This window comes from Pristis pectinata, chromosome 40 (genome assembly GCF_009764475.1).
Source record: "Pristis pectinata isolate sPriPec2 chromosome 40, sPriPec2.1.pri, whole genome shotgun sequence".
Lineage (NCBI taxonomy): Eukaryota > Metazoa > Chordata > Chondrichthyes > Rhinopristiformes > Pristidae > Pristis > Pristis pectinata.
The window spans coordinates 2,941,197-2,955,378 of NC_067443.1; the positions used below are offsets into that span (position 1 = coordinate 2,941,197).

At 51.2% G+C, this 14,182-nt stretch overlaps 1 protein-coding gene across 11 annotated transcripts in view; it reads right to left on the reverse strand.

Moving 5' to 3' along the window:
• Window positions 1–14,182, reverse strand: part of shc1 (SHC (Src homology 2 domain containing) transforming protein 1) — a 132,934-nt gene that overhangs the window by 37,852 nt on the left and 80,900 nt on the right. For 9 of the 11 annotated variants that reach the window (XM_052045876.1, XM_052045871.1, XM_052045875.1 and 6 more), the window contains one exon: window positions 9,912–10,076. In XM_052045876.1, the coding sequence (XP_051901836.1) occupies window positions 9,912–10,073 (162 nt within the window). In that variant the 5' untranslated portion in view covers window positions 10,074–10,076. Of the gene's footprint in view, window positions 1–9,911; window positions 10,488–10,516; window positions 10,822–14,182 lie in introns of those variants that run through there. The other 2 variants (XM_052045877.1, XM_052045868.1) reach the window with 2 other exon arrangements.

Below are 14,182 nucleotides of genomic sequence, written 5' to 3' on the forward strand. Positions count from 1 at the left end.
GAATGGATGGGCACGCAAGAAAGAACGGGTTGCTGTGTGGAGGGAAACGGACGGTCAAAATGTCAACCGTCCATTCCCCTCCATAGATGCTGCCTGACCCGCTGAGTTCCTCCAGCATTTTGGGTGTGGCTCCAGGGACACAGAGGGCTACCGCAGTGCTGGAATCTGATAAGCAGAGGAGGTGAGAATGGGAACCATTAGGGGAGAGGTGTATGGCAGATGGGGCCAGAACCAGATAGAGGAGGGGTTGGGGGGGGGGGGGGAGGGGTGCGGAACCTATGTGTCGTGGGTAACCTTCATAATCAAACATGAGAGTAAAGTGGGAAGAACACGAGAACGCGGACAAAAAAAAGGCACAACATTGGATGCTGCTGTACAAGCAAGCACAACTTCATCTCACATCAGGCATCTGGGCTCTAGTACACCGTGCGTCTAATGAGGTTAGTGTTTCCTCTCTCTGCCAGCCACATACACACACCCCGTGTGGAGGAAGCTTGAGCAGACCTGGTGAAGTGTTCCCAAAGTACCAAATTACAGGGATGTCTGCAATAAGGGAATTGTGCCGGAGAGGGTGCAAAGGAGATTCACCAGGGTGTTGCCTGGATTGGAGTTATGGGGAGAGATTGGAGAGGCTGGGCTTGTTTTCCCTGGAGCGAAGGAGACCTAAGTATGAAGATTATGAGAGGCATAAACAGGGTGGATAGAATCTTTCTTCCCCCCACAGTAGAAGTAGGTCAGCGCATCACGGACACCAGCCTCTCCTCCTTGGACTCTTGTTTTTACCTCTCGCTGTCTTGGTGAAGCAGCCAGCATAATCAAAGAGCCCACCCACCCGATACCGGAGCCTGAGGACACATACCACCAGACTTGAGGACAGTTTCTACCCCAGTGATAAGACTATTGAACGGTTCCCTTATACGATGAGATGGACTCTGACCTCACGATCTACCTTGTTGTGACCTTACACCTTATTGCACTGCACTTTCTCTGTAGCTGTGACACTTTACTCTGTACTGTTATTGTTTTTACCTGTACTACATCAATGCACTCTGTACTAATTCAATGTAACTGCACTGCGTAATGAATTGACCTGTACGATCGGTATGCAAGACAAGTTTTTCACTGTACCTCGGTACAAGTGACAATAATAAACCAATACTAATATCAAAAAGGGCAGGAGTTTAAGGTGGGAGGAAGGAGTTTTAAAAGGGACAGATGGTGGGTGATACCTGGATCGTGCTGCCAGAGGAGCTGACGGAATGCGATACAGTCACATCTGTGGCATTTAGACAAATACTCAAATAGGCAAGGTATAGAAGGAAATGGTGCTGATGTAGGGCAATGGGATTAGTGTAGATGGGCAGAGAAGGTCAGCATGGACGTGGTGGGCCAAAGGGGCTGTTTCTGTGCTGTACTGCTCTAACTCTGTAAGGGAGGGATGGTGATACAGTCACATGGACATCAAAGGCAGCTGTTGTTCTGGAGACACACAAGATTCTGCAGACGCTGCAATCTGGAGCAACACACAAAGTGTTGGAGGAACTCGGCAGGTCAGGCAGCATCCGTGGAGGGAAATAAACAGTCGATGTTTTGGGTCAAGCCCCTTCATAGAACATAGTACAGTACAGCACAATACAGGCCCTTCGGCCCACAATGTTGTGCCGACCTTTGAACCTCACCTGAAACTATCTAACCCCTTCCTACCACATATCCTTTCATTTTATTTCTTTATTTGTCATTGTACCGTTGCAACAACAACTCCGGATTACGATGGCATGCCCTTGCCTAATAAAAACCAAAACAGTAAAGTAATAAGGGCAATTATAACTATAAAATAAAACAAACATACTTACAGAAATATAAAGTATAAAAAAAATAAAAAAGCGGTGTGCAAATGAACCGTGATAATAATATCTTAAATTCCTCCATATGCTTATCTAGCAATCTCTTGAACTTGACCTATGTACCTGCCTCCACCACCGCCCCAGGCAGCACATTCCACGCCCCAACCACTCTCTGGGTAAAAAACCTCCCTCTGATATCTCCCTTGAACTTCCCACCCATTACTTTAAAGCCATGCCCTCTTGTATTGAGCATTGGTGCCCTGGGAAAGAGGCGCTGGCTGTCCACTCTATCTATTCCTCTTAATACTTTGTACACATCATCATCAGGAAGGATCCTTCATGAGGAAGGATTTCTTCATCTGGTGTTGGGGTGAAAGAATCTTGTTGGGGCAATGGCAGCAAGCATTCCAGGGATTATCTCAGAGCTAACAGGGAAGCGATGCTCCCAGTTTAAGGAGAAAAGGCTTCCCTTCCTCCTAAGCCTGCCAATCCCTCTTTGGGACATCTTAGAGCGTGTTACGGCCATTGTACCTTCATCATAGTTACAATGAAATGCAGCTTGAGGTGGAATCCGGGAAACAACGGCGGCCGCAAGATCCTGCAAACAGCCTCGTGATGATGACCAGCTGACCCGTTTCCATGGCTGATCGAGGCAAATGTCGGACAGTGCACCAGGGTTACATCTACCCAAGAGGACAGACAGGGTCTCGCTACAACATCCCAAAGACGGGCATGGACTTGCTGGGCTGTTCCAATGACTCTGTGACCTCAGGCGAAAGGTTGTATCCGAGTGTTTTTTGCATCATTGGTATTGGTTTATTATTGTCACTTGTACCGAGGTACAGTGAAAAGCTTGTCTTACAAACCGATTGTACAGGTCAATTCATTACACAGTGCAGTTACATTGAGTTAGTACAGAGTGCATTGAGGTAGTACAGGTAAAAACAGTAACAGTACAGAGTAAAATGTCACAGCTACAGAGAAAGTGCAGTGCAATAAGGTGCAAGATCACAGCAAGGCAGATCGTGAGGTCAGAGTCCATCACATTGTATAAGGGAACTGTTCAATAGTCTTATCACTGTGGGGTAGAGGCTGTCCTTAAGTCCGGTGGTATGTGCCCTCAGGCTCCTGTATCTTCTACCTGATGGAAGAGGACAGAAGAGAGAATGTCGCGGGTGGGTGGGGTCTTTGATTATGCTGGCTGCTCAGCTAAAATGGAGAGACTTACGACTGGAAGTTAAAGTGAGAGCTGGTGTTGACCCCTCACTCCTTACTTCCCACACCAGCTTATGACCTCGCAAAACCCAAACTTGGGAGCTTGAGCTAGTTTTATTGATGACAGAACGTCTCTGGGCATTGGTAGCCTGGCCAATACTGGGCTCGCTGGCGGCTCTGTGCGACTGCAAACGCCAGCAGCATGGGCTGTGCTCACTGCAAGCCCTGTGGCCGTGAAGCCACACAAGCCACAGGCCGATCCAAAATAGCAAGAGAGGTGGTGCTTTCTGGACTCATGATCGATCTTACCATTCGGGCTTATCTCAGCTTCCTGTGTTGCACATTGAAATGTCAAACCACTGAAATGGCGATGATCAACACAGCCACGCAAGGGTTTGGCATTGCCCAAATGAAGCAGGCGGAGGAGAGGTCCTTGGTGTTGGGGGAACAGAAAGTTCACCAACGCTGGGAACATCGGTGTGGCTAGTGGGCTTCAGTCGTTGGGAACAAAATTAGATCAAGGCTGAAGTGAGGAGTGTGTTGTACACCCAAAGTGTCTAAAATTATCTGCAGTGAGAGTAAAACAGTTGCAACTGCTCCTCAACGATACCGTACCCCGGTGTTATACAGCGACAGACCCGTCCCCACCGGTACCGTACCCTGGTGTTATACAGTGATAGACCCATACCCACCAGTACCGTACCCTGGTGTTATACAGCGACAGACACGTCCCCACCAGTACCGTACCCCGGTATTATACAACGACAGACACATCCCCACCGGTACCGTACCCTGGTGTTATACAGCGACAGACCCGTCCCCACCGGTACCATACCCTGGTGTTATACAGCGACAGACCCGTCCCTACTGGTACCGTACCCCGGTGTTATACAGCGACAGACCCATCCCTGCTGGTACCGTACCCAGTGTTATACAGCGACAGACCCGTCCCCACCGGTACTGTACCCCGGTGTTATACAGCGACAGACCCGTCCCCACCAGTACTGTACCCCATGACGTATTGTCCAGTCCTGAAAGTTTCAGGTTGGGGAGCCAGGCACTCTTCCTGACACCCTGGGAGACACAATTGCTGACCAGACAAAATACTGGGATGCAGCCATCATCCAGAATGCACCTGATTTCTGATCCAATGTTTCAGCCTCATAGGCACATACAATACCACCCATTTACTCCAACCCCACTTTCCACAGTCCCATCAACCCCCCCCCTCCTCTACTGATCCTAACCCCCACCCACACTTTAGGGGGGCAATTTACAGCAGCCGATTATCCCACCGGCCCCGCACGTCGTCGGGATGTGGGAGGGAACCGGAGCACCCGGGGAGAACCTACACGGTCACAGGAAGAACGTGCAAAATCCACACACACATGCACAGAGCACCCAGGGTCAGGATCAAACCCAGGTGTCTGGATTAGCGAGCCAGCAGGTCTATGAGCTGCACCACTGCACCTGCCAATGAATGTGTTACTGGGTTTTAAACCTGCTGCTGGTACAAGTAGTTGTCCCTTTACCAGATCCAGAGAGGTTGTTGTCTTGTGGCAACCCTGATCCAACTGTGCCCCAGACAATGCCACCACATCCTCTGCACGGATTTGACAAGACCCATCTGCTCAGGAGCAGTCGGCTGGTTAACCCACCTCAGAAAGGTTGCTCCAAAGCTGCAGCAGTAATGCAGTAACACTGCCAGAGCAATTTCTCATCCTTGTGCCATGCTTTGGAGCTGACGGTTATGTCCTCATGGTGACATGCAGGTGACTTGAGGACATTTTATCTTTGCAGCCCCTCCCTACCTTATCCCAAACGTTCCTGAATCCCTTGGGTTAACAAACATCTGCCAATCCCAGAAGCAAATTTAAAAATTCACCTGGCAGCCCTTTCTGTTTGCCCAAGGAAGTTCCAAATTTACCTGCCCCTCTGCACGTGGTAGTGTTTGTAAACTTTGCTAGTTCAAACCTGGGCTTTAATTTTAGATTTTGATCCCCGTCCCAGTCTCTCTGTCCAGCGCAAACAGTGTCTCTCTCCACCTCCACTGCCAACTCCATGCAACCCTGGGCCAAATCTTACTCAGTATGATACAGAAAGAGGCCATCCAGCCGATCAATCCTGTGCTAGCTCCCAGGGGAATAATCCCAGCTGTTCCATTTCATCCTGTCTTATTTTTCTTGTTTCTTTGCAACTTAATTGCTCCCACATGCCCATCAATTTCCCCTTTGATTCTTTCACCATTGCCCTCCACTAAGGGGTAATTTACTGCAGCCAATCAGCCCGTCTTTGCAATGGAAACCCACTCCTTAAACATTTAAATTCCAGGAATGAGAGACTTAGAGCGATACAGCATAGAAAGTTCATGTTAACTATCAAAATACATCCGAGTTTAAGAATCATAGAGAGATACAGCAGGGAAACAGGCCCTTTGGCCCAGCGAGACCATGCTGGCCACCAACACCATTTACGCTGATCCCCTTTTATTCTCCCCATATTTTCCCACCAACTCCCCCCAAGATTCTACCCCTCACCCACACACTAGGGGAGCAATTAACAGCAGCTGATTAACCCACATGGTCACAGGGAGAATTTGCAAACCACACACACACACACACACACACACACACACACACACACACACACACACACACACACACACACACACACACACACACACACACACACACAGTGAGGAAGCAGCTCTACCCTCTGCGCCGCTGGGCCACTCCACAGTTTGGGCCATCTCTCTTCATGATTTAATGCATAGATGACCTCTCTGGATCTGGTAAATGTCTGCTGCTCTCTCTCTCCAAGGCCAATGTTCCCTAAGGTGCAATGCCAGGAACTCCTCCAAGTGCAGTCCAAGAAGGGCTTTCCATACTGGAACGCAGCTTCTATCCCTTACAGTGGCAGTCCTTTAACATTCAGATCCGAAGATCCATCAGTCTTTTAGATTTTCCTCTACCTGTCCAGGACAGTTCAATGACCAATGTGTACCGACCCAAAATCTCCCTGGACTACTACTGATTCTACTCTTTGCCAAGAAGTGTTCTGTTCTCACAAGATCACAAGACAAAGAGTTCGGCCCATCCAGTCTGCTCTGCTACCTCACCATGAGCTAAACTATTCTCCCATCAAGCCCCAATTCCTGGCCTTTTCCCCATATCCCTTGATACCCTGACTAATTAGATACCTATCAATCTCCTACTTAAACACCCCCAATGATCAGGCCTCCACAGCTGTACGTGGCAACGAATTCCATAAATCCACGACCCTCTGACTAAAGAAATTTCTCCTCATTTCTGTTCTAAATGGGTACCCTCTAATTCTAATACTGTTCTAGTTAGATCTTAGAGAAGAGGCTCTTTTGTCATGAGTCAGAGCATGAAATAGTCCATTCGGCCCACTATGTCCATGCTGACCAGTGGGCACTCGTCCCACTTCCCATCACTTGGCCCGTGATGGGAGACACCAGTACTCATCCAGACACTTCTGAAATGCTGTCAGCGACTCCGCTACCATCTCCCCCCCTAGCAGTGTGTTCCAGGGACCCAGCACTCTCTGGGTGAAGGATGTCCCCATCAGATCCCATACGACACTACAGCACAGAAAACAGGCCACTTGGCCCTTCTCGTCTGTGCTGAAACTTTATTCCGCTAGTCCCATTGACCTGCACTCGGTCTGTGACCCTCCAGACCTCTCCCATCCATGTACCTATCCAATTTATTCTTAAAACTTAAGAGTGAGCCCGCATTTACCACGTCAGATGGCAGCCCGTTCCACACTCCCACCACTCTCTGAGTGAAGAAGTTCCCCCTAATGTTCCCCCTAAATTTTTCCCTTTCACCCTAAAGCCATGTCCTCTCGTACTTATCTCTCCTAATCCCCTCGAAATTGCCTCTGATATGGGGAACGTTTCCTGCAGCCTACCCTATCCCTACCCCTCATAATTTTATAGACCTCAATCACGTCCCCTCTTCACCTCCTCCGCTCCAGGGAGAACGGACCCGGCCTCTCCGGTCTCTCCTCATGACTGAGATGTTCTGTCCCAGGCAACGTCCTGGGGAGTCTCCTCTGCACCCTCTCCAGTGCAGTCACATCTCTACTTCGATTCCAAAGAAGCCACCTACTTGGGATGGGGGGGTGCAGAGCAGGGGAACAGGTCTTACTGGTGTACAGGAGGCCAAATCACCTCCTCCAATGAACATAAGGAAATAGGATCAGGAGGAGGCCACTCAGCCCCTCTAGCCTGCCCTGCCATTCTGTACAATCGTGCCTGATCTGCCCCAGGCCTCATCTGTGCCAGCTCCCCACCGCCCTCAATCCCCTCCACCCCACCCCCCCCCGATCTTTCAAAATGCGCCGTCGTTTTCCAATTCAGTGACAACTTTACACTGCGGCCGAATGGAACAAAGATAATTCTGGCTTCAGTTAACTACTTGGGATTATGTACGACACCATCATCCTGTCTTGTGTTCTACAGCAAGTCTATTTCTGTTTCATCTGAAGAACACCACCACAGAGTCCAAACCACAGATTCTGGAGGCTGATGATAATATTTCTTTTGAGCCTTTTGCAACAAAATTACCCAAGTGACTTGCTGCTATTGCACAGTGCTTGCACACTCAAGGAGGTTAACTGTTTGGGAAAAAGTAAAGGCAAAAGATAGAGGCCAGTTTAACAGCTCCTTTCAGGGTCAATAGATTTCCCAAAGTGTTTTACAGCCAATTACAATGGGGTGGGCGGGGGGGTCACTGAAACCTACTGAATACTGTAAGGCCTGGAGAGAGTAGACGTAGAGAGGGGCTTGAACTCAGAACCGTGGATCAGTGGAGAGATCTCCCATTACCGTCTCGCCCTCAGGGTCCTGGGCGTGAGCAACAAGTCAGGGGGTTAAACGTGCCAAACTCAACCCATTGCCCGGATTTCCTACAAAAGGGGAGGATAGAGGAGTGTTTGACGTCCCTGGGCCTGGAGTTCAGAAGGATGAGGGGGGGAATCCCATTGAAAGCTCCCGGATACTGAAAGGCCTGGATAGAGTGGACGTGGAGGGGATGTTCCCATCAGCGGGAGAGTCCAGGATCTCAGAATAAAGGGACATCCCTTTAGAACTGAGGTGAGGAGGAATTTCTTCAGCCAGAGGGCAGTGAATCTGTGGAATCCATTGCCTGTGGAGGCCAAGTCATTGGGTGTATTTATTGGTAGGTTCTGATTGGTAAGGGGATTAAGAATTATGGGGAGAAGGCGGTTGAAAAAAAATCAGCCATGATTGAATGGTGCAACATCTAGATGGGCTGAATGGCCTGATTCTGCTCATGGTCTAATTATGCCAAGTTGGGCAGAACAAGATTCCAACAACCACGATTTGATAATAACCTGTCCTATTGGCTGAGGGATAATTCCGGGACAGGAGCTCACCAATGCTCTTCTTCCAAGAGCGGTCACGGGACATTTTCCGCACCGCTGTGCAGATCTTGGCTAAGAGCCTCACCCAGAAAGAAGGCACCTTCATCAATGGGTCAAATGGCCTCTCTCGTTGGACAAGGTCACTGGGCTCTTTCAGAACCACCCTGGGAATGCCGACGTGGATTATGGACTCTAGTCTTTGGAAGCCGTGACCTTCTGACTCAGAAACGAGAGTGTGGTGTCTGCCAATGATCCCAAGTCATTAACTGTTTCTCTCTTCGTGGATGCTACCTGACCTGCTGGGTATCTCCAGGGCTTTCTGCTTTTATCTGAGACAAGAGAGGTGGGGAGTGAATGAAGAGGGGGAGTGCGAGATGTGATCTGCAGAAGATAGGGGTGAGGGAGCAGTGGGGAGGGAGAGACCAGAGTGAGGGCTAAGAGGGAGTGTACCAGCAGAAGGAGTGAATGACCATATGTGTGAGAGAGAAAGAGAGCGAGAGAGAAAGAGAGTGAGAGCGAATAAAAGCGAGGGGCAGAAGAGAATGCAGAGAAGAGGGATATGGATATTGTGCAGGCAGAAAGGATTAGTTCATTAGGCTTTTAATTACTAGTTTAATTAGTTGAGCACAACATTGTGGGCCGAAGGGCTTGTTCCTGTGCTGAACTCTTTTCAATGTTTGAAGAGGGGGACAGAGAGAGAGAGAGGGGGGGGTCAGAGAGAGGAGGGGGGTCAGAGAGAGAAGGGGGGACAGAGAGAGAGAGAGAGGGGGGTCAGAGAGAGAAGGGGGGTCAGAGAGAGAAGGGGGGACAGAGAGAGAGGGGGACAGAGAGAGAGGGGGGCAGAGAGGGGTGGCAGAGAGAGAGGGGACAGAGAGGGGCAGAGAGAGGGGGGACAGAGAGAAAGAGGGGCATAGAGAGGGGGGATGGGGGACAGAGGGGGCAGAGAGAGAGAGGGGGCGGGGGGCAAAGAGAGAGGGAGGAGCGAGGGCACAGAGAGAGAAAATGGGGTATGGACAAAGAGATAGGGGTGCAGAGAGAGTGGGGAGAGAGAGGAAGATGCAGAGAAATATCTCCATTATCCTATGGACACGCACAGACACACACACAAAGGCACAGTCAGAAACCATGAGAGAAATCAAGTCAGACAGACAGAACCTTAGCGAGAGAGATGGTGACGAAGAGGAGACGGGAACAGGATTTCAACTGTTCTGCCACACAGTGCACGCCAGTCAGTAGGAATGTTTGCTTGGAGCAGGTTGCTTACTTAGGCAGGGCTTCAGCTCCCACAGGCTCGACAGTGTTTAGTTAAAGGGAACGAGCGGGGGAGCTGCATTCCTGTTGTCGGCTTCCAAGCGCGAGCGGGGAGGGGAGGGTGGGGAGTGTGCGGCGACACCCATCTAGAAGCTCAGCGCTGCACGGCCGGAGGAGGGACGCACTTACTCTGACGAGGTACGACACCCCCGAGCCCATCACCTTCTCGTCCGGGTGCAGCCAGCCGCGGCTCGGCTTGTTCACGAAGCTGCCGTGGCGGGTCCACTCGTCCCCGCCGAGCTGCCCGCCCTCCACTCGCGTCTTCTTCCCTCCGCAGCCGAGCTTGTTCATGTCCTGCATGGGGCGAGAGAAAAGAGGCAGAGGTCTAGACTCGGGCATGCTGGGGTCGCCGGGGATGCTGTCGCCGCTGGGGTCCTCGCCTCCGCCCTCCTCCTCCTCCTCCTCGTCCTCCTTCGCCCCGCCGGAGAAGCCTCTCAGGTGGAGCAGGCTGGCCGGGTTGGAGAGCTTGAGGTTGCCGGCCATCCTGGGGAAGAACGAGCAGAGCGTGGTGGGGCTGTCCTCGGGCTCGAAGAGTTCGCCGATGGGCAGTATGGGGGCGAGGGAGGAGGAGGAGGAGAGGGGAGAGGTGGGGGAGGAGGAGGAGGAGAGGGGCGAGGAGGCCGCCAGTTCTGCCCCCACCTCGTCCAGGGAGGTGATGGAGTCATTTCGGAAGTGGCTGTACTTGCTTTTCTGAAGCAGGTCCATTGCTGTTGGAGAGCTGACACAGTACTCACTGCAGGAGGAACAGGCGGGCTCTTTCATAACCTCCGGCCCCCTCTCAACACACAGCCGGGAGACCTTCTCCTCTCCCTCTCTCGCTGCCCAGTGGCTTCCAGAGCCTCAGTCAAGTGCAGGATCCCTGCCCGAAGGTCTGCATGGCAGCTGGCTCCAAGGGAGACCCCAAAACTCCGGGGAAGTCCCCCTCTGCAAGTCGGGGAGCTTAATCTCACTGGCAAAGCGGCGATGAGGCAGCCTTCGGGAAATGGAGTTCGGAGGGGGGGAGAGGGTGTGCTTGAGGGGAGAAGGTGTGTGTTTTCCACGGGGGGTGGGGGGGGGGTTAGATCCTTGTGGCCCCTCCGCCGTCCTTGCCCGGGACACACTCTGCTGAACTAGAAGAAGGCCACCCCCTCCCTACCCGGCGCACACTTGCAACCAATGCAAGGGTCTGGGTGTCCAGCACCGGTGCAACGTTAACTAAGCCCTGGCTTCCTTCTCTGTCATCTCCTTCGAAGCAGCTACCGCACGCGCAGGCTGCATGCTTCGAGTGAAGGACTGGAGGGGAGGGGGGAGGGGGTGTGTGTGTGTGGGGAGAGGAGGGGTGGGAGAAAGAGGAGGAGAATAGACGAGAGCCTGTCTGTGTTGCCCGTGGCCCTGCAGTTTTTTTTATGAATGAATACAGACAAGTGGGCTTTTTAAGCAGCGCGCACGGTAATGAATTATTGCAGCAGCGTTCGAATCTCCGAGTGACTAATGGTCCCAAGGGGTCACAGTCTAGCACTCAGTGAGCAGCTACATGCTGACTCATGTACCGTAAGTACAGCAGTCTGTTCCCTGCACTGATTTCCAGCAGCTGGAGCCTGCACACCAAGCCCCGTTGGTCTGGATTAAATATTTAATGGATGTTTAAATTTTTCCCCCCTCTGCCTGTTTCTTCGAACCTTCTCAGACCATTGCGAGTGAGAGGGGTGGATGTGCTCCGTCTGGGTCCTGGGGCAGTTAGGAAGGGGAATGAGCAAACCTATCTATGCCTCTCATAGTTTTATAAGCCTCCCGAGAAAGCAGCCCAAGTTTGTCCAACCTCCCCTTATAGTTCCTCCCCTCTAATCCGGGCAGCATCCTGGCGAACTTCTTCTGGGGCATTAGGGAATACTCCACGCCTTCTCTCCGTGTGTGTCCTAGGAGGTTGTTGGGTTTGGCTGTATGTGGGCCGGGCAGGTAGGTTGCCCTCAAGGCTTATGCTGATGACCACATTCTCGTGGTCACTGGTACCCCCAGCCATGCACCCCACCCGTTGATCTGTGGAACATCAGTGGCCAGGAGTCAGGAGAAGTATCCCAACTCTTGGTGAGTCTCCCTGAAGGAGGGGTCGAGATCAGTCATGGAGTCATATACAGCTTGGAAACAGGCCCTTCGGCCCAACTCATCCATGCCCACCAAGTTAGCTAGCAGCCTCCATTTGCTCGTGTTAAGACCATAATCCCTCTAAACCTTCCATATCCATGTACTTATCCAGGTGTTGTTATTGTACCTGCCTCAACCACTGCCCCTGGCAGCTCGTTCCACCCTCCGTGTGAAAAAGTTGCCCCTTAGGTCCCTTTTAAATCTTTCACCTCTCACCTTAAACCTGTGCCCTGTAGTTTTAAGTTCCATTTCCCTGGGGAAAAGACTGAGCGCATTCACGCTATCTATGCCCCTCATGAGTTTATACACCTCTATAAGGTCACCCCTCGATCTCCTACGCTCCAAGGAATAAAGACCTAGCCTGCCCAACCTCTTCCTTAAACTCAGGCCCTCAAATCCTGGCAGCATCCTCATACATCTCTGCACTCTTTCCAGTACAATGACGTCTTTCTTATAACAAGGCGACCAAAACCATACACAATACTCCGGTCTCATCCATGCCTTGTGCATGTGGAGCGCCACACACCTCCTCTATCCAGTTCACATGACCCCTGCCGAGGGAGCTGGAGGCCAAAGCCACCATCTGATTGGTCAGTACAAGTCATTAGTAAAACCGCACTTGGAGTCCTGTGTGCGGTTCTGGTCGCCCAGCTATAGGAAGGATGTCATTAAGCTGGAAAGGGTTCAGAAAATATTCACAAGGATTTTACTGGAGGGCTTGAGTTATAACGAGAGACTGGACAGGCTGGGACTGTTTTCCCTGGAGCAAAGGAGACTGAAGGGTGACCTTATGGAGGTTTATAAAATCATGAGGGGCGTGGATAAGGTGGATGATCACAGTCCTTTCCCCCCAGGGGAGGGGATTCTAAAACTAGAGGCCGTGGGTTTAAGGTGAGAGGGGAAAGATTTAAAGGGGACCTGAGGGGCACCTTTTCCACACAGACAGTGGTGAGTATACGGAACGAGCTGCCAGAGGAAGTGGTGGAGGCAGGTACAACTACAAAGTTTAAAATACACTCAGACCGGTACACTATATAAAAGGCCGAGAGGGATACGGGCCAAACACAGGCAAGTGGGACTAGCTCAAGTAGGCAAATCAGTCAGCATGGACGAGTTGGGCCGAAGGGCCTGTTTCCAAGCTGTATAACTCTACGTCGGAAAGCTCCAAACGCTTTCCTACAGGGGCAGAGTGCTGGTCACAAACCGACTGGTGGACCTCCATGTTGTGGTACCGGTTGGTCGCTTTGGTCCTGCCCCCTGCTTCTGCTGCTAAGACCAGAAGAAGCTGGTGGATTTCTTCTGGGGCAAGGGTGCACGCTGGGTCTCTGCCGCGGTTCCTGGACTGCCCGTCGAGGAAGGCGGTCAGTTGCTGGACTGCCTCTGTACCCAGGTTCTCCGCCTTCGATACAAAACAGGAACAGGCCCTTCAGCCCACGATATCTGCAGAGATACTTGCTCACAGAGCATCTGTCCAGAGGGCATGCACTGGTGACACATTTTGCCACTGCTGCTCTGCGGGAATTTTCTGCCTTTTATGGGGACATTTTTGGAGTCTGGGATATGATTGGCACCAGTCAGAGAGCAGAGAACAGATAGATAGAACGTAGAACAGTACAACACAGGAACAGGCCCTTCGGCCCACAATGTCTGCGCTGAACGCAATACCAAAATAAACTAAATCTCTTCTGCCTGCACATGATCCAATTCCCTCTATTTTCATGTGTCTGACAAACACCACTATTGTATCTGATTCTGCCACCATCTCTGGCAGCCCATTCCAGGCACCCACCACTCTCTGTGTAAAAAAACTCCCCCCCACCTTAAATGCATGTCCTCTAGTACTTGATATTTCAACCCTGGGAAAAAGATTCTGACTGTGTACTCTATCTGTGCCTCTCATAATTCTATAAACTTGTATCAGGTCTCCCTTCAGCCTCCACCGCTCCGGAGGAAACAACCCAAGTTTGTCCAACCTCTCCTTCAGCACATAACCCTCTAATCCAGGCAGCATCCTGGTGAACCTCTTCTGCACCCTCTCCAAAGCCTCCACATTCTTCCTGTAATGGGGCAACCAGAACTGCACACAATGCCCCAAGTGTGGCCTAACCAAAGTTTTATACAGCTGCAAATAAATTTCTGGATACTAAAGGCAGCAAGAGGCATGGAGAGAGTGGGAATATCATACTGAGGATTGTACTGAATGGCAGAGCAGACACAAAGGGCTGAATAACCTTTTCCTATTTTACAGTAAAACTCTGATAATCCAGCACTCTCCGGAC